Consider the following 26,694-nt stretch of genomic DNA (forward strand, 5'->3'; position numbering starts at 1 on the left):
ATAATTAAATAAAAATAAATAATACAAATTATTCATCTCAAAAGTAATTCCAAATTAATTCAATTTGGTACCGACTCAACAATGAAAGAACAAATAAAAATATGGATTTATAAGACAAAAAAATCCAACCTTGATTGCCCTTCGGAGCCGTGACACAGTGGATAGAGATGCAGGTGAGCATTGTTTAAAGATAGTGGTTTCAATCCCGGCCAGAGGATTAGTTGGCCAAACCGTTGTGAGACGACAACAACTATGGAAGGCTGTAGATGCAGTTGGGAGATTTGACATTCCCATCCCGCCGTGATTACCTGTCAAAGGCCAGAGGAATAATTGGCTAGAACGCCATGAAACAAAAACTGATAATAATCTGCAAACAATTAAAAAAAATAATTATATGTGGTTTTATGAATTTGTCAGTCAGATTTAGGTAAAAAAAAAAAATTTCTTTTTAAATCATTACCAGCCCGGAAAATTAAAACATGAAAATTATTTTACCTTAAATTTATAGACAAAACTCTAACTCTAATTGTTTCCTGACAAATTTTTCAGAGTGTTCACACATAATCGCCTAAAAAAATAGAATCTCATTTTGGAAATGGTGATTTAGTTCTCAAATTATGCAATCAGACTCTTGCATTCTTTTTTAGTTTTGCACAAGTTTCAAAACTAGTAGTTCTAAAAATAAAAATGGCTACCACAAAAAATTATGAGATAAAATAATTAAAAAAAAACAAATAACATCTCTTTTATTAACCCCAGCACTTAATCTATCGAAAGTTCAGTAGATGAGGGCAGTGATAAAAAAATAACCATAAATCTGCATGTAGGGTGGGGTTGAAGGTCACAAGCAAACTATATGTTTGAAGGGAGGGGGAAGGGGTTCATGGAACCCTATATCGAAAGGAAGGTCGTTTTATTTATCTCCTCCTTAGGTTAGATGTAGTCACGTATTGGTTATTGATGCACCTACCACAACTCTCTTCTTCTTAGACAGGGTCCACAAAAAGATTTTGAAATCTAGTTGTTCCACACTTAAGGCCAATCATCAAGCTCTGTCCCATCATCGTTGCATTCCTGTTTTACAAGTATTTTAATGAAATGTTCTCTGATGAACTCATAACACTTGTGTCCCCACGACGCACATATTTCTAACTAACCTGACAAGCAGAAGAATCCTATCCCTTCGCTGCTGAGGTCCCTAGAAACCATCTACTTTAATAGTTTATTCCATTGGACTGCTAGACTTTGGAATTCTCTCTCTGTTTCCTGACTATACTAGCATACAGAAATTTAGATGTAATGTAAACAGACATCTCGCTGCTCGACTCCCACAGTCTATTAGACATGACCCCAAAATAGTAATCAATTACGTCCAAGGGGTAACAAGCTTTGTTTGGGATGAAAAAAGTAAAAATATATAAATAATATAATAAAACGAACTGAATTCGAATTTGTGCAAATCCATGTTTTTTGGTCTTTATCATTAACCAGAGTCACCGTTGTCAAAGAAAGGTTTTATATCAGTAGACAAGAGTACATTCACTAATTAGCCTTAAGTCCGTGGGTGAGGCGGTGGTCACTAACTAACCCTATGTCTGGGGGTTCGAGTCAGTCACTAACTAACCCTACGTCTATAGGAGATCAACCTGCCGGTAATTAACTCCAAGTTCAAGGGGTGGAAATAGCAGTCATTAATCTTAAATCGAGAAAAAAGTACACTTCTTTAACCAAACCTTGAGTAAAATAACACTGCATACGAAAAACAAGAATAGTTAAAAATACCCCCCCTCTTTAGTCTTCACATTCCATGAGCGATGTTTCTGACAAAGGGGTAAGAATCAATATTTCCTGGATTGGAATATATCTAAATAACGCTCATCGTTTTTTTTTTTCTTTTTTTTTTTTTAACCTTTAAGTAGTATTTTTAAAAATAGTTCCTTACATCAAGAGTCTTCATGCTTTGTCGGGAGCGATTTCCACAAACGCATGCACACACACACACACACACACACACACACACACACACACACACACACACAGCCTATTTTGTGTACATTAAAAAAAATGTTGAAAAACATAGAAATCAACCAAACAGCTGCATTAAAGAAAAAAATTAAAAAAACAAAACAAAATCAAAATAAATGAAAATGAAAAAGAAAGAAAAAAGGTAAATGGAAAAGTAAAAGACGGAAAACGAGATGGCGTTCTTGTTATTATAGTTTCATGTTGAGTCGATTAAATAGGTTGCCTGTTTAAAGGGAGAGAATTCACGGTTTAGTTCTACATTTGTCCGCTAGGAGTCATAGAAACTAACGAAAGCGCTCTCTGGCGGCGAGCGACAGAACCAAAACATGTTTTGATTATAGCGAAAGAGGGAGGAGGTCTCAGCCAACAATCTCTCCCGTCTTTATTTTTTAATTAATTTTAACCTGTTCTATGTATATAAAGAAATGCATGTATTTCTTTATATATATATTTAAAGAAATGCGTGTATATTCAGTTATCTAGAGGTAGATAAAATGTGAGGTAATATTTATTCATTTCTTTTTTTTCTTTTACTATATTTAACATGAGAACTGCTGTTGGACGTACGCGAACTCCGAACCATGACTTCAAAATCTAACAATCCGGACGAATGCCGGTCGGCCCCGAAGAACGTGTCAGTAACATCACGTTGTATTTTGGCCGTGGTGCTCAGTCCGACGCGAACCCAATATGTGCAAGCAGACGGCATGCCAAGTAGCGCAGTTTCGAGCGGCGCTCTCATCCCGTGGTCTTCGTCAGGAGGAGGAGGGGGTACGGGTCTTCAGCCCTCGACGGGTCCTCAGTCCTCTACAACGACGGGGGTTGGAACCCCAGCCCTTGTCGATTCCCAGGTGGTCGCCAAACGCGATAATAATAACCAGGCGGCTGATCGCGGCGGCGGGAGTTCGAACCCGGTCGCGTCCGCCATCACTTACAACGGCGGACGTGACATTTGGGAAGAATTCCGCTTTCGGAATAAAACTTGCTATTGGAATCCGGCCCTTGCGGAGAGCATAAAAAACCTCGAATACATGGGGTTTGTCCATCCCTGTACTATCCTCGTCAGTGGACCCGACTTACATTTGGATAATTTACGAATGGCCTGGGGTAGACGGGTGCTCAAGGCACCTGCAAATTATTCTATCGACAGCATAGGTGAGTCATCCGTCTCAATTTTATTAATTCTATTCGATCGTCTTCATTTTTAGCGGTCAAAAGTGCCCACATTTCATTTTAAGATTAATTTTCAATATGGCATCGACTATAAGATTCGATAATTGTTTCAAATCAATTCGTTTTCCGTTTAATGCGACATATTGCTCATATCAGACTGTTTCGGAATTTTTAGTATTGCTATGTTTGATTATTCAGGTTATAATTCTCGTCTTAGTTTCTCTCTCTCTCTCTCTCTCTCTCTCTCTCTCTCTCTCCCTCTCTCTCAGCAGTCGAAGGCAATAAAAGTAAAAATATAAAGATTGGAATAATGAAACCTGTAGCTGGGAGATAGTGAGCAGAAAGAGACTATTTTTGGTACTCATGCACTTAGTGATCCGTGCTGAAATACTAACGTTATTATTTAAAAAGCCATTCTTAACATGGGGAGAGTTGTTTTGTACCTATTCTGTACTTTAACCTTAAAATTGAATAATAAAAAAAAAAACGTCATAAAACTTTAATTAAACTTGGAAATATGATTTAAAAAAAAAATAGCGCGGATCAGTAAGTGCATTAGCACCGTTTTTTTTTTTTAAATAATAATAATAATAATAATAATAATAATAAATATTATTCTCATTTTAGTTATTATACCGGCCGATTCATTGTGCAAATAACAATCAAAATGCAGTACAAAAAAGAATAATAATAAAAAAAAAAAAATAAAAATAAAAAAATTCCGAAACATTGTGATTTAAGTAAATTTAAGTAGAGATAACCTCCGTTAAATCACCCTCCACAAGATTCTGCTCTTTTAGACAATTACGAGTGAACATCTTCAAAAATTTGGCGAAAAAAAAAAAAGAATTATTTTAGAATTTAAGGTTTCACATATAAATTTAACATAAAATGACCCCTCCCCATTTCCGAGCCATTCTAGCTTTTTAGGACAGGTAGCCAAATTTTTTGTTTGTTAGAGTTAAGTCCAACCTCCTAAATAACCCTACCACTAACCATAAGTTCAAGTGACACCTCCCCTTTTAAACTGCACGTAATCGTCCCAAAGAAGTAGGCCCCTAAACAAAAACGTTGAGAATTTATACTCCATAACAAAATGTTAAATTAACTGTCCTAAAACGCTAGAATGGTATGGTACTGAATCCTTTTACAGTACTTATGCACTTATTGAACAGTGCTGAAATGTTTTTAGAAAACCATTCTTAATATGAGGTGTTTTGCTATTCTGTACTTTCACCTAACAATTTAATAAAAAGATATCATAAAACTTTAAATTAACTTGAAAATATTATTTAAAAATAGTGCGGTACACCAACAGTAACACCACTACCGGTACAATAAGTGCACAAGTACCCGTTTCACGTTAAATTTATATGCAAAACTGATCCTCCATTCTAAATTCAGAATATTTTTTCTTTACGCCACGATTTTCAGGATGTTTACAGGTTACAGGGTAATTTAGCGGAGCAATGAGCATACTAATTTACAATAATGATACATGCGTTTTTTATTCTTTCCTGTGATTATAGACAACATGTCGAGAGAGAGAACGAATTTTAAAGAATGTTCAAAAGTCTATTAGGTCGCCCCGAAAGCGGGTGTAAAATCTGTATAATTGATGTCCTATATAAATCCAAGCACTGACCCTAAGTCTGAGTTGGCAATGCATTATCCCGGACAGGGTTAGTAACTGATTTAAGTAAATAGGTTCCGTTTGCGGTGGCAGAATAGACTTTTACCGTTTGATTTACTTTTTATATCATTTTGACCGCTAAAACTGAAAACTATTATTTTTTTAAAATTAAATTTTATTTTGTTTTTATATATATTTAAAAAAAAAAAAAATTGACGCTAATGCACTTATTGATCCGCGCTATTTTTAAATAGTATTTTCAAGTTTAATTAAAGTTTTGGGTAAATATTCAGATACGTTACAACAGAATACCGACCACTCTAATTTGTCTTTTTTTTAAGGGGTAATCAAGGTCGCTGACAACGAATCTGATAATCAAACCCGGGGGAAAAATTGCCGTATGCATGGTATTAACCCCTGAACCCACGAACTACTTTCCGCCATTTTACAGCTTCCATTTACGCTATGAAATTGGGTAAAGATAAGACTCTTCCTTTCTCTTTCTCTCACACACACAGATAAAAAGCTTTTGGTTATGTATACAAACACTTTTTTTTAATGAAAGTATTATAATTATTTTATATTGCAACAGTTATTTATCAAAGTTGCTACTGTGAATTAGCAAACATACTAACAGGGACACTCTAAGTAGGGAGTTGAGCAGCGAGATACCTGTTAACATAAAAAATTTCTGTATGTTAGTACAGTTGAGGAAGAAGGATACAGGGAGGTAATACAGAGGAGTCTTGCAGTCCGAGGAAAGAAATTTCAGAGTAGAAGGTTCGCTGACATTTAGGATCCTCACTGTGAATACCTGGGATTTTACTGTTTATCAGGTTTGTCAAGGGTATTTATGTTGATGGGGCACTAATGCTATGAGTTCATCAGAGCACATTCCAGTAAAGTATTTGTAAAACAAGCTCAAGTATGCAACATTGTGGTGATGGGACAGGGATTGAAGCTTGATTGATGATGCAGGGCGTATTAGATTAGAAACCTTTTTTTGGATCCTGTCCAATAGAGAGAGATTAATGGTTGATGCACCGACCCATATATGGCAACAATATTCTATGCTTAGGCGGATGGTAGCCCATCTTCTTTGCAGCAGCCTTGGCAGTGTCTTTTATGCATTTGCTCCAGTTCATGTTACCTGTGAATATTAGGTCGAAAAATTTGAACTCTCAGCAATCTTAATGATGCTTAGTCATTGGCAATTGATACTGCAGATCTGTGGTCCTTGGGACCCTAATTGATTATTTTATAAAATATTAGACTAAAAAGACTTTTTTTTTTTTTTTCTTTTCTTGATTGCTGAACAATAAACAATCAACAATTCCTACACTATGACGCCCCTTGGCAGCAGATAAAGCTGAGCCCAGTGATTCATGTCAAACTCCACCTTGGACTCCACAACTCACTCTCTCCCTAATTTCTCATTATGGATGGAAGCCACACTAGATCTGATCATGTCCTTATATCATAAAAAAAAAAACAGGACAAATCCGAAGCATGTGGATCAAATCTTATTAGCAAAGAATTGCTCTGCTTAGCAAATCCCTGCTCTCTCCAATGTCTATAACAAATGCTTTGTCGAATTTTGATTTCCTGATAGCTGCAAAATTGATTCTGTTATACCAGTCTTCAAGAACTCTTAAAGAACTGACCTGCAAAATTATTGTCTCATAAGTCTTCCACTTTTTGGTAAAATCTTTGAATCTTGAATTCATCTAAAAAAAATTCTATTGTTGGCATTGGATTCCCTAATATTTTTCTAGTCAGAATTCTTTCTAGAAACACATTGGGAGGGACCATGTAAAGGTTGCTAAGATCTCAAGTGAAAGTGATTTTTGTGGAACGAATTGGATTCGAACTTGAAACACCCAGGTTGTCAGTCTGAGTCTTTAACCACCGTCACCTCCCGAATCATTAATTAATTTAGCGAAAATCTACAACTTTAAAAATGCTGAACTTTTTTCTGACAAGCTGTATAGGTTTAAGCAATCCCATTCTACTGCAGATATTCGAACAGTCATGTCTGAGTGCATATACTATACATATACTATACACATATACTATACACTATATATACTATATACATATACTATACACTATATATACTATACTATATACATATACTATACACGAAGACAGATAAAGGCAGTAGCATTTGATATATTCAAGACCTTTGATAAGGTCTGGCATAAAAATCAACTCTTACGGAATTACTGGATGAATATTTAATAGAATCAGATCCTGCTTATCCAAAAGAAAGATCAAAACCGTTCTCTATAGCTGATAGATAGCCAAGCAACGGCACATTAATGCGAGTGAACTACTTGGGACCGTTATTATTCTGGATTTTCATAAAGGACCTCCCTAATACAATATTTATATTTAATTATGATACCATGCTCTATTCTCGACATGAGTAAATCAAATATGCACACATATCCAAGGTAATGTTTGAACCTTTAGAAAAATGACTTCCCGTCTGTCGTAGTAGTAGTAGGCCATAAATGGATGATCACAAAGACGAAACTTTTTTCCCTTTAATAACCATAAAAAGCCTTCCCAACCACTGATTGCTATGGTTGATAGCACATTTCCTGAGAGTCCAACGTTCAAACTCCTCAATAATGCTAATAAATTCAAAGGAGATGCGGCCAAATCTGCAACGAAGGTGAGCTCCCTTTACGGGGCTAGAAAACGTCTCCTACCTGCTAGTATCCTATATCTCTATAAAAGACATCATTCGCCCAAGCATGAAGTATTATTGCCAGATCTGGAATTGTGTGTGTGTGTGTGTGTGTGTGTGTGTGTGTGTGTGCACGCACGACGAAAAAGTCTCTAACCTAATAGATCTCACACTGTCTACCAAACCCTTTTTCAGCTAAGTTGTCAATGTGTAATCCCAAATAGTTTCATATGGAATTTACATTCAGTGCAATGTTGTCTTGAATGACGAGCATAAGGATGATGATAACTATCATCCTTATGATCGTGATTGAATACAATTTCTTTTAAGAAGACAAATGGGACTCGCTCTTTCCACATTATATATAAATTAGTACTGTCAACTGGAGACACTTTGGGGGCTACTATGATATTCGTATATCAAGTTGTAGTTTTCTCTTTTAAATAAGCAACTGTGACTGATTTGATCCTCTAAAAGCGAATTGCAACGTATGAATGCTGCAAGTGTAATGCATTTTATGTTAACTGCCAATGCTACATCAGTACAAGAAATTCTTGGAAATGCGGTTGCCGTTACTTTTGGGTACTATATCTCACCAAAGGAGAGAAATATCACAAAAACGTGGACCAAAGATAACTTTAACATGAGTAGTTTCATTGCACGATTTTGCCGATTCACGTCCATCTATATCTAGTGTGAGATAATGCAACAAATGTCCAACTGATTATTGCAACCGTGCCTCGTAATCTTTTCTGTTCTGATGGATGTGTATGCATTGTTACAAGGCGTGCTAGAATGATGTTATTTAGTGGGAGCTATGATAATAAATAATGCATTATAAAACATATTATATCAGCCTCTGCAGGTGGGCTTAAAATTTTTTACATAAAGTGTATAAAAAGCTGAAGAATTGTTTCTTTACGTTTTCGAGAAGAGCAAAACTTAAAAGAATTGATTTTTTTTTCTTGCATGCAACGAAAACAACACAGTAAAAACAAATACCACTAAATCCATCATAATTGATAATACATGCAAATCTAATATATAAAACTCACTATGTCTGTCTGTCTGTCAGTCTCCATATTTTCAAACTCTATATCTTCTGAAACTAAAAGTCGCAGAGTGGCACTAGGGGCCTCAAATGATTGAATTTTTATCAACCATTCTTGTATGGATCTTTAGCTGGTTAAAATAGTTTTACGGGGTCAAAAAGGGAGTCAAAATTGAAAAAATTGTTATACATTTTGTACATTCATCTTAGTTTATTTTTAATCAGTTCATATGCGTGTCATGTTTCTACAGTGGTAACGTCACCAGCTTTGAATGCTACAGTTTTGCTTTTGGTTTCGATTCTAGCTGATGGCACCGAAATACCTTTTTTTTTTTACTTTTGAAATCACGACTCTAATAATATATACAAAGTCTGGGCAAATTAAAATATATTCAAGTGTATTTTACAACTGGGCAAACCCCACCTCTGCTAGTGAATAAATAACACGGGTTTCTGTTTTTTTATTTGAAATCAAAAGCAAAACTTAAACTCTTTGAAAACATGTTTCTTTTTCAGTTGCTTTGTATGAAATATTGCTTACATTATTTTTTGACATTCGTTCTGAGGAGGGAGTTATATTGCCAGTCGCTAGCAGCGATCCCTATTGGAAAACACCAAACAAGTCCAGCCCTTGTGTCACATTCACTCTCCAGAAGAGACATTGCGAGGTATCTATCATTACTTTAATGGTAGGTGCCCGAATGAGCTTCAATCTATGGTTCCTCCTGTAAAACTGCCACAACTGTCAATTTCCCACACTATCTGTGTGTAAAACTAAACGAAAATTCCATAAGCAAATTTTCTTTCCTAGAACTACTCGTCTATAAAACACAATACCAAGGGATTGCTTCCCAGCTAACTATAACATGGTCATTTCAAGTCATGTAAGTTCTTGTTGAGCCGTCCTCTTATATAATTAAACCATGCCCATATTCCACCATTACTGATCATCATGGTGTTGTTTCATCGTTTAATTAACACTCATTCTCTTAGTGTTCCTCGAGCCTTGATGAATTGTAAACCCCCAAGTTAAAAAAGGAATAGTACAGAATTTGTTCTGTCGAAAGAATAAGAAAAATTGTTTTAGACCAGGGTTATTATTATTTATATCCCTAATTCAAAGTTCTCCTTTTAAAAGGAACTGATTTATCCCTCCTCCTTTGTTACTAGTGTTGGGACGATTAATCGGAATCAGAATCTGGAATCAGAAAAAACCGGAGCTTTTTGGGGTATTGGAATCGGTATCGAAATCGGAAAATTTGAGCCTATTTTCCGATGCCAAAACCGATTCCTTACATTAACTATTTTATTTGATTTTGGCTTAAGAAACATCTTCCTCTGCTTGTAGTAATAATAAAGTAATGAATATTTATTGATTTAAACTTCCAATAAAGCTAAAATCTCTAGATCACCTCACCCCCCCACCCCCCACAAATGTGTTTTTACATTTGAGAAAATATATGCACACTTAAGATGTGTTTTTACAGTAATCGTGACAATATAACAATATTTATGGTTGAATATTTAGAGATTTCTAAGAATCAGAATCGGTAATTGTATCAAAATCAGGGAAAATATTCGAATCGTCCCATCACTACTTGCTACATTAAAAATAAAAAAATCAACCTTGTATCTAACTTTACCCTCGTAGGTAGGCAAGTAAATAGAGACTATCATTATCCAACCTTCCAACTCTCATGTCTGTTCGAACCGAGGGAGCATATCCTCCCAGGTATTGCCTCCTTTTAGAGAGAAAGTGGGTTTTTTGCCTGCCCCTTGAAGTGACGGGACTTCTTTCTGCAAGTATTCTTTTGTTGCCATCAAAAAGTGTCATTGGTAACTGGTCTTGTCTAACTTTTCCCTTGTTTATATTTTTGTCATAAAATAAAATCCTGAAATGGTGATTTTCTATACAGGCAAAAAAAACAAAAAAAACAAACAAAAAAAACAAAAAACAAAAGGATCCCTGCACGAGACTGACAAGCGGTTTTGTTCATTCTCTCCCGCCGAAAAGAGACGCTCTGTGGTCACAGGGTCACATCTCCTTGTTTTTTCACTGACTTCTTCTAGTGAAGGCTCTCATTAAGTACGGACTCCGATACATAAGTAATCAGTAATGATTCAATATTAAAGTGAGAAACGGGGCGGGGGGGGGAGGGGTGAAGAAAAAGCTACTACTTGCCTATGACCTTTAAAAAAAGTTAAAACTATAAATTCTCTCAGGGCTTATCTCTTAAACATTTTGCCATGTATTTTTGAATTTAGCAGTCATATATTAGGCTATTATTGTGGAATTGCATCTTGTGCTATTTTTCCTAAATATAATGAAACTTTACTTTTTTAGGCGCGTACATGTTTGTGTGTTATAGAAATGTGTTAACAGAAAATTTCAATAAGTTTCAATCCTGGATAAATTTTTCAGATTCTATCTGGGGTCAGTAGAACTAGGCCCATAAAATAACTGAAATGCAAAGAAAAACGAAATTATTATTTTTTTTTTTATTAAACATTAAAAATTAAACAAAAAATATACCTGGAAAAGGTTTAAATATTTCAATAATTCGTTTCGATTCATTAAAACTATTTGTAGTTTTACAGCTGTCAACAAACATTTATTTAAAAGTAAAACACCACCGCGCTAACAGTTTTTTTTTTTTTTTAAATTACTTGGCTTCATAGTGAAACTATTATTTTAAACTTTTAAAAGTAAAAAAAAAAAACAAAAAAAAAAACAAAAAAAACTGTATTTTAAATTATTTTCGACCGGCAATATTTTCACGGGGGCAACGCCGGGTAAATCCCGTGTGCGGCGACAGACATCAGTCTTTCACTTGCGGTACTACATTAGGATATCTATATAAAACATAGTCCCTTTGCTAACCCGTTTAGATTTTTTTTGAATTATTTGTTTATTACTAAACATTGAGCAACACTCTACAAAACACACACACACACACACACACACACACACACACACACACGAATGAAAACATTTTCGTCATTAATGTAAATGTCTTGATAAACGGTCCTCGACTACCGATGCAAATTGGGGAAACAAACTTTCTTGTAAGTAGGAAAATAGTTTTTTAATCAATAGTTTAATGATTAAGTTAAAAAAAAAAAAATTTTTTTTTTATTTCTAGTTTCCGATACTGTACCGATAGACGGGGATCATTTTACAAGACGCTGTGTGTGTTCACTTGTTAAGTGTGTTCGACTTCTTTTCTTGCTTTCCAAAAATCTGTTTAACATGCTGTTTTGTAAACTTGTAGTAATTGTACTTCCAGCAGTTGAGCGCACTCTAATAAAACGCGCACTTGTCTTTCGCGTTCTGACATATTCCAATTAAGGTGCGCGCTTTTCAATACAGTCATCGTCGTCGTGTCAAACTTTTAATAAAAAAATACTCGCTACATTGTTTTTTTATTTTTTTCAGCGTTACCCGGAAAAATTAAGGAAACCAAGAGAAGTAAACCGACCCAAAAGACTTTGCTTAGCGTTTATCCACCATATAGAAAATTTTAGATTTACCCGTTTGGCAAAAACTATTACCATTATTCATTCTACTTCGATGATGATGATGATGATGATATTATTATTATTATTATTATTATTATTATTATTATTATTATTATTATTATTATTGTAGTAGTAGTAGTAAAGGTACTTATTTTGACATCTACTTTACGCAGTGCTTGCAGTGTGTTCAGTCACACATGAAAATTAGATTGTGCTGACAAAAGAGTATTTTTCTCCACACGTCCACATACATTAGGACATACTAGAAAGTGGTTGAATGAATCAGATGAGTGAGATGGAGCGAGGACAACTATATAAATAAGAGAGGCATGTGGAGCTACGGTTAAATAAGAAAATCACATGTCTGGTAATCAGCGACAACTTTTAAAAATCCCTCCTTAGAAGAGTATTATGTGATTGCATTTTAATTTATAAAGATGGCGACTATATTTTCTGATTTAGTTTTCAGTTTGACGTTTCATATGTATGATGAAACCTGTATACCTTCCCATTTTTAGTGTTATTTATTAATATAATATATAATTACATTTATTTACATGTGTTCATACTATTTCATGTGCACACATGACCGTTACATATTGAATATGTATATATATATATATATATATTGAATGTACATATATGCTTAAGCAATATGTAAAGATTGTGTGTATAAATGTATAGGCATATAATCGTGTGAGCGAGTGTGGCACTGTGGCAGTGAGTGTGTCTCTGCGTGCGTGTGAGTGCTCATGAAATAGTTAGAACATGTATTTAAATATAAATAATAATAACTCTAAAAACCATTATACAAAATTTCATTAAAACGCTGAAATGAAAACTAGATAAAAAATATATTCTTATACACACATGCACATACATTTAGCCCTAACCAGTTTTGAGCCAAATGTAAAACAATGACCGCTAATCTTTACATGATCTACAAAACAATGTGTGTTCACACTGCAAACACTCATTTCATTCAAATCAACTGCTGCTAGCATTCGTTTACACGATATATATAATAAAAACTTTTTATTTGTTTTACATAAGCACTAATGTATTGCTACACATTCATGAGCATGTTTCGGTCAAGTAACCAGAGACCTCTTTAGGCGATATTGCTTGTACAAAACTTTAGTCCGTATATATATATATATAAGTGAACCGCCGTGTGTGTGTGTGTGTGTGTGTACATTTCCCTACGCAATAACTCTGTCAATTTTCAGTCTACTGACTCGAAATTTGATATATCGGGTACTGAGATTTGGGAAAATCTTTGTAATCGGTTTTCGGCCTGAAATTTGGCTGTTAAGGGGTCAAATTTCAACGATTCGACCTTTGAGAACTCTACCAAACTCCTCCGACAATTTTGGGTCTAAACACTTGAAATTTTAGATATAGGTTCCTTGGACATGGATCTAACTTACTAACTTTTTTTAAATTTTTTATATGGAGGTCACCACTTATCAAGGCCCAGAACCCACTCGGGGATAAGGATTATTGTGTATACAGTAATCAATGGGATAGTATCGTAGTAATAGTTAGTATCAGAGATTTGATAGTGTCATTACTTAAGGGGCGGTTCATCAGGAATTTGTTTATGTTGGACTTGAAGACATCCAAGTTGAAGCCAGGTGGGAAACAGGCAAGCGGCAGAGTTTCACAGATGTGCAGTTCTAAGAAAGAAGCTTTGTTCATGGAATCTACGTTTTGATTTAGGCACTGATAAAGAGTGGGGACAATTACTGACAGTGGTTTCAGCTAGACGGGTGTTTTTCGAGAAAGATTGGTGAAGGGGGACCAGAGATTGGAGCTCAGACGAGCACTTGCCATGGAAATAACGATAAAACAAAGATAGGCTCGCAACGTCTCTTCTATGGGAGAGAGGTTGCAGAGAAGAGAAAAGGGCATTCCCCACTAAGCCACAAAGTCTATCTTATACTGTGTCAAGGCAGGATAGGCTGTTTTTAGCAGCTTCTACCCAGATGTGGCAACAGTACTCCATCCTGGACGTACTTGGCTTTTATATAGATAGAGAATTGCATCATTAGTGAGATATCTTCTGGAGCGGTAGAAGGATCCCACCATTTTCCCAGCGACCTTGCTCACAGACTTGATGTATGTGTTCCATTTCAGATCAGGAGTAAAGGTCAAACCCAGAAGCTTATCAAAACATGGGGCCTCCCCTAGACGAGAGCCATCCATTTCAATTGATGCCAGATGGGGATCAGAACGTTTATGATGTAGAGATAGGAGCTTGGTTTTAGATACATTAAAGGTAACCAGCCACCTCTTACACCATTGTACTACACACTCAAGATCAGAGGAGAGAGAATCAGTGAGAACTTTGTCATTTGCAGCCTTTGATGTGTTGCCATAGATTGTCATGTCATCAACATAGATGTCAACGAATGATTTAAGTATGTGTTTTGGGAGATCATTGATGTAAATCAGGAAGAGAGTTGGGCCCAGGATGAACACCCTGAGGGACTTCAGCATTAACACTGTGTGCCTCTGATGTCTGCCCATCAACCACTACTCTTATGAGCCTATCAGAGAGAAATGATTTAATTATTGAGGAAACATTTCCAGTTATACCGTAGCTGGAGATCTTGTGAAGTAAGCCTTTATGCTGTACCTTATCGAAGGCCTTTGATATGTCAAGAGCTATTGCTCTAGAAATGAAGCCTATGTCAAGAGATATAACCGTTAGCACATCTGCTGTAGATCTAGCAGAACGGAAACCATATTGCATGGCACTAAGAAGGTTATTTCTGCTGAGGTGGTTGACTATTTCTCTATTTAATATGGATTCCAGCAACTTACTCATAACACACAGGAGACTTATTAGTCTGTACTTATCACCTGAATTCTTAAATACAGGGCATACTGATGAGGTTTTCCAGGTTGTTGGATAGCACTTCTCCTTAAGGCAACGCTTAAACAGTTTTGTAAGTATGGGAGCAAGTTCTGGTTGAAGCTTTTTTAACACTATAATTGGAATACCGTCAGGGCCAGTTGCTTTACTGGAATCAAGGTTCTTGATTAGCTTGGCAACCTCATGCGCAGATATGTGTATGTTACTTAGTGTGTTGTGTATTATAGGAGGAAATATGGGGAGTTGATGGCCTTCGTCGCATAGGGTAGAATTTGCTGCAAAGTTCTTGGCAAATAGTTTGGCCTTGTCTGATGCTGACAAGATGATCTCTGGTCCATTGATAATGGTTGGGATAGAACGCATGCTTCTGTTCAGGATCCTATTTGCTATTTGCCAAAACTGGTGGGAACCAAGCCACTGCTCAGCTTCTTTGGATTCAACGGATTGAGCATATAGCTCTCTTGCATTTTTTATTACTCTTTTACAGTGGTTGCTGGCGGTCCCGAAAGCAGCTTTAGTCTCAGTGCATCTATTACGTTGGTAGTTATGGAAAAAGTGATTTCTATGCACAATGGCAGCACATTCAGGGGAGAACCATGGCTGGCTGTTAGGTTTTTGTTGGAATTTTTTGGATGGTATGAATCGGTCTATGCCTACAATTAACCATTCGGTCAGGTCTGATACTATATAGGACACATCCTTTTTAAACATGTATTAGAGAGGTAGATCAGATATGAATGTACGGAAGCTATCCCAGTCAGCCATAGAGTATCGATATACAGTATGGTGGAGAGGTACGTCTGCAGACTTATTACATTTCATTTTTATCTTAACTGATACAATTGAGTGGTCGGACGATCCCAGAGGAGATAGAACGGAACATGAACATAGCTCAGGGAAAGTTGAGAGAAAAAGGTCTAAGAGACTTGCGTATTGACCTGTAGTATCGGACACACGGGTGGGCTCGCAAATAATCTGTGTGAGGTCATAGGCAATGGCAAAATCATGACAGAACCTCCCCTCATCATCTGTCTTATTTGAGTGAGTCAGCCATTCCACGTTATGGACATTGAAGTCACCACAAATGTGAATGTTAGCCGAGGGATGTGCAGACAGGATGTGGTCAATTTTCTCATATATACTCTTAAAGATAGTAACTCCGCTGTTGTGGAGGCGATAGAGGGCAAATATAAATGCGGTGGTGTAAACAAGTGCAACCCGGAAGCACATATAAGGTAAATTAGGGTCATATACCATGCTCATGGCAATCTTGGGGGTCAGATTTAGATGTTAAGTTAGAGTATCCTTTAATTATGAACTCATCTAGGGAGGTGGTTGGCTCTATTCCAGTTTTGCTTAGAAAGAATACGTCCGGTTTCGTCTCCTGTAATTGGGTTTCAACCTCTAGAAGGTTGGAACGTAGACCCCTGATGTTGGAGAAGGAGACATGGTAGTAGGGTCTACGTTGGAAGATGGGGTTCTAGGTTTATTCATGTTTTTTTTTTTTTTTTTTTTTTTTTTTTTTTTGAGATATTTCATATTGAGGATTTTGGGATTTGTAGAACAGGTCAGCATACTTGGTTAGAGCAGGACAGAGCGGGGAAGTAGGAGAGAAAAGACAATGATTTTTTTTTTTTTTTTTTGCAGCACATAAGGTAAAGCCGTAACAATTACCCACTAGTATGGCATCGAGAGGCCTCACCAAAAACTACTGCATGGCCCAGAAAACAAATGTTAAGGGGTCATAATCGGGGTCAAAGTTAAAAAAAATGACCGCTGCAGTCTCTACTAAATTACTCAGACAATTTCTGGTCTAAACATTTGAAATTTTACATAAAGCGTATTCAGAGATAGGGCAAGCTTTTTAATCGGTTTGGGTCGAAAATTTGAGCTTCCATGTTTGCATGTTTGCCTATGCATGTTTGCCTAAAACTTTCGTCAGAGGCGACAGATTTTCACAAGATCAGTATTGTTTTTAAGCTCGACCTTTCAGACGACAAATGTCGAAAAATTGGCTAAAAACATTAATTTCTTCACCTTCAACTGGGCACTTTTCTACAGGGAGGGGTCGCTTTTTCGATTGTCTAGCCTTAATTTAAACCTACGTCGCTTCCGGTTTGGCGGTGGTCATAGCAGCAAAGACGTCACGTTTTTTCCCATTCGTTTCTCTTTCACAGTACGGGTTCGAGCCTGCCTTCCTACAACCACTTTTTGCCCAACATACACCTCCAAACACCTGGGCAACGCCGGGCTGAAATACTAATATATATATATATATATATATATATATATATAATGCGTGTGCGTGTGTTGTAATAGAAACACAGTGCATATTATTAAACTAATTGTAATTAACTAACGTTGTCCGTTAGTGTTTTTACTTACATTTTTTTTTCACTTTCAAAATAAAACGAAAGACACTTTGGATGGACGGATACAAACTGGCGTTCACCCATAAAGATGGCGTCCATTTATGAAAATAGATCCAATCTGGTTAGTTTTCTGAAAAAAATTAAATCGAATTAAATTTTATTCTTAACATGCTGCAACAGTGCAACAACGATCGACAGAAAGAATTGATAAATAAAAATCAAAAACTGATTTTGTAAGGAGAAAGTTATCAAAACATCGAAAAAGTGACTGACTTTACTTTATATATCATATTAAATTGCATATGTGGTATGAGTACCCCACTCCTTACTACTGTGATAAAGTAAAACAATTTGAATACAAAGACTTCAAAATGCAGTTCCTTTCTTCAGTAATTGATCATACCGTTGTAGCCAAGTCATGTTGATACCTGAACCGTTAATGGAGGGGGGGGGAGATGAATATTTCAAACTGTTAACGCCATGTTTGTAATGGTATTTGAACAATTGTTTTAAATACTGAAATATCAATGGCGACGAAAGGAAAAAAAAGTCGTTCGCCTTGTTTTTACGCTTTAGGGGACAAATTAAACGAAAGTTGTGCCCTTTGTCACAAGAAATGAGATGTACTCTTAATCGTTTAAGTTATATCGGCGGGTGGAGGATTCTTTCATGTAACCCCTCCCCACTGGTAGGACTATCCGACGTTGCCCGGAAGAAGGATCATGGATACTAAAATGGAAGCGTTAAAAAAAAAAAAAGAAAAAAAAGGGACATTTTTCTTTTTTGCCCTCACCTTTATAATTCTCTCACTTTCTTATCTCCCCGCCCTTTCTCCTCTCAAAGGCGTTTGTAAACTGGATTATTTTGGCTAAAGATAGGGCGAAAAATTAAGTAAAGGGCGAGTTTGTACAATTTTTATTTCTAAATCTGACTTTTTCTTGTACTTCCTTACAAAGTTTGGGTTCGTCTGACTAAAGCATAAATAACTACAAGTTCAGTGTATGGAGGAAAATGCATTTCCTTACAAAAAATGAAAATTTTTTTCTAAAAGATTTTTTTGATAATGTGAAAATCTGATAAATTACGATTACGTATCTTTTAAATTTATTTTAGAAAAAAAAACAACAAAAGAAAATAAAGATCTGTTAGGATGTGTGGCAGTAAGAAACGTGTCACTATCTGTCATTGCTATATTGGATAAGCTGTTTTAATTCTCTTATTTTTATTTTTTTTAACCATTTTGTTAGCAAAACGCAATTGTAATAATTGTGATAACGTCAGTGTCACAGAATGACGACAGTTATTTTAAATATATATTAAATAAATAAAAATATGTTAAAAAAAATTAATACAAATTAGGGAAATATTTGTTTTTAAGAAAATTTCCGGAACGCATACATTATTATTATTATTATTATTATTATTATTATTATTATTTATTTTATTTATTTATTTATTTATTTATTTATTCAATTCGGTGAACAACGGAAGATTAGCCTGACCGACAACCAGTTGCATTTTTATTCGGATTTCGAGCTGAGTTCGAAGTATTCAATAGAATTCAATAAAAGATGAGCACAAGATGTGCGTATGAAAGGGGTCGGGTATGGGTTCCCAGCCTGAGCATGGCACACGCGGTTCTCTCTGTCCGATTAAACTAGCGTCAAGTGAGTTAGTCCCGTCTCCCCCCCTTTTTTTTTTGGTAATAGAGATCTTTCATGATAGCCACTGTTTAGTTTTATTTTTGTCTCAGTTTTTTTTTTCTTGGTAGAACATATCTATTTGATAAGTTCACGTCTATTTCTTTTGCTTCCACTAAAGTCTCACTCCCATGTAGAAATTCTAGTTTTTGGCTTTAAACAAGCTAGAAAGGTTGGTGCCTCAGAATTTATTTTATTTCTTTGTATAAAAAATATTTTATATTTACAATTTCATAAAAATGATGTACTGGGGATAAAAAAAATTGTAAATACATAATAATTTTTGTAAATATAATTAATTTAAAACTACTGTGTAGTGGAGAGAGGAGAAGATTTGGTTAATTGTGACCCCTCTCTCACCTTTCTCTGCTTTAATCTCACTGACAAAATGATACAGTAATAATTAAACTTAAAAAAAATCATATTAAAAAAAATTTTGTTAAAAAGATAAAGCCATCCATAATAGTTTGTATTTTTTGAATTTTTTTTTTTTTATCTTTATGGTTATTTTCACGTTTTTTTTTTAATCTTTATGGTTATTTTCACGTTTTTTTTTATCTTGATGGTTATTTTCACGTTTTTTTTTATCTTGATGGTTATTTTCACGTTTTTTTTTATCTTGATGGTTATTTTCACGTTTTTTTTTATCTTGATGGTTATTTTCACGTTTTTTTTTATCTTGATGGTTATTTTCACGTTTTTTTTTATCTTGATGGTTATTTTCACGTTTTTTTATCTTGATGGTTATTTTCACGTTTTTTTTATCTTGATGGTTATTTTCACATTTTTTTTATCTTGATGGTTATTTTCACGTTTTTTTATGGTTATTTTCACGTTTTTTTATGGTTATTTTCACGTTTTTTTATGGTTATTTTCACGTTTTTTTATGGTTATTTTCACGTTTTTTATGGTTATTTTCACGTTTTTTATGGTTATTTTCACGTTTTTTATGGTTATTTTCACGTTTTTTTATGGTTATTTTCACGTTTTTTATGGTTATTTTCACGTTTTTTTATGGTTATTTTCACGTTTTTTTATGGTTATTTTCACGTTTTTTTATGGTTATTTTAACGTTTTTTATGGTTATTTTAACGTTTTTTTATGGTTATTTTAACGTTTTTTTATGGTTATTTTAACGTTTTTTTATGGTTATTTTAACGTTTTTTTATGGTTATTTTAACGTTTTTTTATGGTTATTTTAACGTTTTTTTATGGTTATTTTAACGTTTTTTATGGTTATTTTAACGTTTTTTTATTGTTATTTTCACGTTTTTTTTATCTTGATGGTTATTTTCCCGTTTTTTTTTATCTTGATGGTTATTTTCACGTTTTTTATGGTTATTTTCCCGTTTTTTTTTATCTTGATGGTTATTTTCACGTTTTTTTTTTATCTTGATGGTTATTTTCACGTTTTTTATGGTTATTTTCACGTTTTTTATGGTTATTTTCACGTTTTGGTCGATGTAACTGCCTACCTTCCCCTTTTGCATCTTTTCGAACTTTGGGATCTGTATGGAATTTTAAACAAAACTCTTTATTTGATCCACAAGGGTAGATGTTCTCATTCTGTCAGCCATTTGTAATTTTTTTAAAAATGTTATTCTTGTAGTAAAGATTAAACCTTAATCAGAAGACTGCAACATAAAACTGATTGTTATTCAACGCTTTTGTCACTTTTAATATGAAATTTGACCACCTTTAAACCTAATCTTGTCTAAATATGTAGTACTGTTATTAACATTGAACTCTTTTTAAATATTACAGTATTTTTACCGTTGCTCATATTGCAATAACACATCCTTGAATTCAACATAAATATTCCCAAGTTGGCAAAGACGCATTTGAAGATTACATTGATTGAAAGATTGTGAAAATATCTAAAATGAGAATAATAGTTTGAATAATCCAAATATCAATCCTCATCTAAAAAAAATATCAAATAAATTGAAGAAACAAGCAATATTTTAAACTTTAGAGTGAATGAATGCAGATCACTTTTGCATATGAATTAAAAGTACTACTTCTCTTAAAATACTATCTGGTTTGGATGTAGGTGATCATATTAAATCCTCCCCCATTCTTAAGTTTAAAATTTTTTATTTCATGGATTAGTTACAGATTTCTCAAAACTACACTCCCGGGTAACACCTGATCGCTACGTCCAATTTGTAAATAATTTTGTATTTTTCGTAAAGCAACGCGAGTTGGTGGAGTGAGTAATACCTGTGGCTGCTGTGGAATCGATAAATTCTACACTAGGAAACTTCTAACCCCAAACAAGTAAAGAAAAGGAAAGAGAGAACGCGAACAAATCGACGGACGACAACAACGACTTTCTACTCTTTCATTCCAGAGAATGACTCATATTCTATCGTCGACATTTATTGGCGTCTCTTGTTCTTGGTTGTGATTAGTATCTTGCTTATAGTAACACGACCCTCGCCCCCCTCTCTCTGTCTCGTTACCATGGTGTGTGTGTGTGTGTGTGTGTGTGTGTGTGTGTGTGTGTGATATAAATATATATACACACACACGCACACACACACACACACATTGTGTGTATGTAAATTATTTTATTATTTATTTTTTTAATTCATTTCCTGGAAGAGTATAGACTAGTATAGAGTCCTGAGAAAATTCCGCGTATGCATATACGGTATAACGTAGTGTAGTGCTGTAGTGGTTTCATACTTGCGTGTGTGTAATATATATATATATATATATATATATATATATATATATATATATATATATATATCAACTAACACGAGCTTCTTCACCACGATTTATCAATCCAAGTAGACCTAGTGAGGTTCGAAACCGGAACCCAAATGACTGTCGTCCGGCGACCTTTTAGTTGAGCCAAAGACATCTCCCCTCATGTTAGCGAGACAAATTGTATAAATGATTATATATACAGGTTGAGCGGTAAAATTGTCGCCCTAGAAAATACGACATGATTCCATTTCTGTTTGATAAAAACCGTTTTTTTTTTGCATTCCACCTACTATTGGCCAGTTGTGTACAAATCTTAAGAGCGAGAAGAATCTTCTATCATGTCTGAAAGTGACACAATGTTCAACGAGTGAGATTGAAGATGCGCCACTGTACAACCCATGCTCTCTACTGATCCAAGTTATGACAACAGGACCATTGCCAGCACCCTCAAAATGCATCGCTAGATTGCCACTAATAACAAGGACGTGCACAATATGATGAAAACAGTTTCCAGCCACGGTTATGCTCTTTGGTGTGGTTTCAAGTGAGAACCACATCATGCCACCTTACATCTTCAAAGTCGGCTTGAAACTCAACACCAAAGTGTACCTGGATGTGCTAAAGAGTGTGGTGATCCCCTGGTGCAATCATGTGGCTGCTGGAAGACCCTGGATGTGGCAGCAGAACTACGTGCCGGCCCACAAATCCAAAGAGGTTTGGCTTCAGAAGGAGTGATACAACTCTGTACCCTTCTCTCATTAGCCCCCCCACCTACCCCGACCTAAACCCACTGAACTACTTCGGTTGCTCATATGTCGAGAACATCACCAACATGACCTCCCACATTACCAAAGCCAGCCTGATCACAACCATCCACCAAGTTCTCGCCGACACTTGTGGAAAGGCATGCTCCTAGTTCTGGACCTGTATCAAGGTGGCGATTAAGGCTGAAGGCAGCTACAGTGAATAGATGAGTAGCTCTACTACATAATCAAGTTATCTGAATTGATTTTTTAAATAAGTTTTAAAATGAAACTGTAATTTTTTTTTCGTTCCACTGTGTGTGTATACATATATAATTTACAATACTTAAAATTGAAGTATTCAATTATTATAACTAACAAATAAATGTGTGTGCGATTATTTTAATAACCAAGCACCCATGTTTGCCCAGCTGGGCAAAAACGGAAAAATATCCAAGAAATAAAACGTTGTTTAGTAAATCGTTATTTATTTATTTTATTATTTATTTTTTTGCACTAAAAATTGTTTATTTTTTATTTTTGCATTTCCATACACCAAACATGGATATAAATATCACTAAAACATCCGCTTTTTGGTACCTAACTTGCCTGAGTAGGCTGAGACAAACCGCGACACACACACACACACACACACACACACACACACACACACACACACACACACACACACACACACACACACACACACACAATTTATAGTAGGATATTTAACAATTATATTTACATACGTATACTTTTCATTAACCTTCATCGTCTACAGACGAGATGAGAAATAAATCCTATTCATGTGTCAAGTGAGCCGAACCTATATTCGCCCATCATAATGCTGTTTAACAGAACGGAATTTGCATACATAGCTTAGATTTGACAACTTTTAATATTAGGTTGGTGCAAAAATAATGTCGTTTTTTGACGTTCAACTCCATGTCAAAAAACGATATTATTTTTGCACTAACGTAATATTACTCATTAAACCGCCTAGCTAAAACCGGCTAGAAATAATTATTTAAATAATTATGTACATACGTATGTTTCATCATTGCTGAATCATTATATAATTTTATAGTTTTTATTAGGAAGACAAAGGTTTAGGTACTCACACAGTCACATACTATACCTGCCGTCTATAACACCGGGCAGACATTTTAAAAGATGATTTTTTTTTTCATATACACAGTTTTCTCTCTCACATTCAATTTTCTAGAGACAAAGGTGAAATTGAACTTCACGTGAGATATAATTATTTTTTCTTTAATTTTATCCCAAAATGAACTTAGACATTTCAAATTGCAATATAAAGGCGATTATTTACTTTTCATAGTCTTTATCTTTATTTAAAAAAAAATTTTTTTTAATGTAATTTATGGAAATTAGGACCAGCACAACGCCTGGTAGCCTTGCTGATTTATATTAGCAGGTGAGAAGCGTTATTGAATCCAAGGCGTGAAATAAATGCATCTCTCCTCTATTTCCGTTTACAAACCATGAACTGTAAATGGCAAACGACGGGTGTCCACTAATGTTAATTTAATGTTGCAAACAGACCCGCATCTAAAACCTAAAAATAAATAAATAAAATAATAGAAAAGTCAGCCAAATGTCTCATCATTTTTTTAGTCTCTACAACTTGTGATTCTCGCATCAATGTAACTTTCGTATTGAATTTTCTTTTTGTTTCCAATTAATTGGATATTTCACCATCAACATCATCTTCTCCTACTCCTTTTTATCATATTTCCATTGGTTTGACGTTTTCTAGCAGCCTGCAATCCCAATCTCCAAGTTTGGCAGTTTGAGGATTGATTCCATTCAAATTCCATTATCTAAGATCCTTGTTAGTGGTTTACATCCAAGCTTTCTTGGATCTTCAAATTTTCATCCGGTCTTCCATCTCAAAGCCCAGATATTGCGTATCCATCTAATTATTGTTCTATCATTACATTGGAGACTAGAACACTCACCTCCATACAGCTGCTATATATTCCTCTTCATATAACTAAATGCAAACAAAGCAAATAATTGCGTCGATATTTAAAACCAAATTAAACAAAAATATTTACGTGTGCATTCTAATTTGATACAAAATTTCTGTGATAAAAAAATTGGAGAATAAAAAGAACAATCGTTTATTAATCACTAGTATTGCATAAATAAAACGTGTGTATATATATATATATATATATATGTGTGTGTGTGTGTCTGTGTGAAAATATTTAACCGATAAACTCTTAAACTACTAGTCACACAACACTGAAATTAACAGGAAATAATTAACATACACCAGGGATGGCTTATAACAAGTAAAATCTTTGTTTGGATGAATAACGTACACAAAAGTCAGCAAGTTGAAATGTAAAATGTTCATTTCAACTTGCCAACAAGTCTATTAGTTTGCACATACGTAAACTAATCGTAACTAAAAATGGTTTAATTTTATGACTCGTCTATCTGTTGGGTTAGCTCCAATGGTAGCAAACATGGCTGGAGCGCTAAATGAGGGAACGTGTCTGGAGTGAGTACTAAATGTTTTGGTTTTAATTCTAACTGATAACACCCAAGCTATTTTTTTTTTTTAAAAACTTTTGAAATCAGTAATATATATATATATATAATATATATATATATATATATTTTACATAGGCGTCATCACTTACAAGGGCCAAGAGGTCACTCAAGGATAAGGGTTAAAGAATGTACAGTAGTCAATGGGACAATATCATAGTGATCGTTAGTAGTGTAAATTTGGTAAATTGGATTACTTAAGGGGAACGGCTCATCAGGAACTTGTTTATGTTGGACTTGAAGATGACCATATTGTAGTCAGCTAGAAAGCAGGTAAACGTAAGACAGTTCCACAGGTGTGCAGTTCTAAGAAGGAGGCTTTGTTCATGGAATCTACGTTTAGGTTTAGACACATATAAAGAGTGGGGAAATTATTGATAGTGTTTTCAGCTAAACTAGTGTTTCTCGTGAAAATTTGGCGAGGGCGGGGGGACTATAGATTGGGGTTCAGGCGAAAAATAACGATAAAGCAGAGACAGGCTCGCAACGTCTCTTCTGTGAGAAAGAGGTTGCAGGGAAGAGAAAAGGGCATCCCCTACTAGGCTACAAAGTCTATTTTGAACTCCATCAAGGCAGGATAAGGTCTTTCTAGCAGCTCCTACCCAGATGTGGCAATAACACTCCATCCTTGGATGTACCTTGCTCTTATATATTCAATAAGAAATTGGTTCTCTAATAATATATACGAAATCTGCATGATATTAAGCATATTTTACATCTGGCAAGGTCAGGCGTTCTCCGCTGCCACTATTGTAGAAAAGTTCTGCAAAATGTATGATCACATGACTGGATATTCCTCTTCGGGTTTGGTCAGCTACAAATATTTCTGATGATCAAGGATTATGTGAATCACTTTATCGATGGCTAGTTATCACTTTGCAAAGAAAGATTTTTGGATTCTCCATTGTGCAATCCTTCAGATGTGCAGTCATCTCACTACTTGCATGTTGCAATCATGCTCGTCTCCAATCGAAGATGATGGTAAAATCTGGTTCATTGATGAAAATGAACACGAGCGACTTTCCTGTTGCCAATCATAACCATACTTAAAGGCTCAACAGTTATGCCCCCCCTGCCTTTATCACACATCACCAGAACATCGGTTTTACTAGAATAATTTTCGTCTGTGGAAATGGTGGCAGCTCGATTGTTGTAGCATGCAATGGTGCACCTTCAACAATCATGATGTCCACTGTCTTACTGTCTTCCAGGGTCGACTCGCATCTACTATTGTCTGAGAAGAGCCCGTGTCAATTAACACTGCATTCCATTAACATAGACGATAATTTCCAGGAGTGCCACATTTATATTTAGGTAGAAGAGAAGGTTGGCACTGATTCCTCATTTCCTGGCTTGTTTCCCGAACACTCCTGTCCGATTTTATCACATTGATAGCAATGTGTTCCATGTCTTCGATAGTCTCTCACTATTTGACCTTTCTCATCACATCTGTAGCAGAATACGCTGGTGCTAGAGCCACTCTTGGTAGGAAGCAACTTTACGATGGGTGGGACACATGGCTGCATGTTGGTTTTGGCCCTCAATCGTTATCAGTACTATTGCACTTGCTATTAGGTCTCTCATAGTCGGTTTGAATTTCT

The 26,694-nt window shown here is 35.2% G+C and overlaps 2 protein-coding genes across 2 annotated transcripts in view; one reads left to right on the forward strand and one right to left on the reverse strand.

The window, feature by feature from the left end:
- LOC145266455 (ubiquitin-conjugating enzyme E2 2) overlaps positions 1–26,694 on the reverse strand; it is a 275,170-nt gene that overhangs the window by 42,993 nt on the left and 205,483 nt on the right. The gene's annotated exons all lie outside the window — the stretch shown is intronic.
- LOC145266454 (uncharacterized) lies at positions 2,279–12,177 on the forward strand. Its single transcript, XM_080122133.1, has 2 exons — positions 2,279–3,180; positions 12,014–12,177. Exons 1-2 carry the CDS (start codon positions 2,607–2,609, stop codon positions 12,100–12,102), a joined length of 663 nt encoding a protein of 220 aa, XP_079978259.1. The 5' UTR covers positions 2,279–2,606; the 3' UTR covers positions 12,103–12,177.

Source organism: Euprymna scolopes, chromosome 41 (assembly GCF_053919585.1).
Source record: "Euprymna scolopes isolate OS-2025 chromosome 41, ASM5391958v1, whole genome shotgun sequence".
Classification (NCBI taxonomy): domain Eukaryota; kingdom Metazoa; phylum Mollusca; class Cephalopoda; order Sepiida; family Sepiolidae; genus Euprymna; species Euprymna scolopes.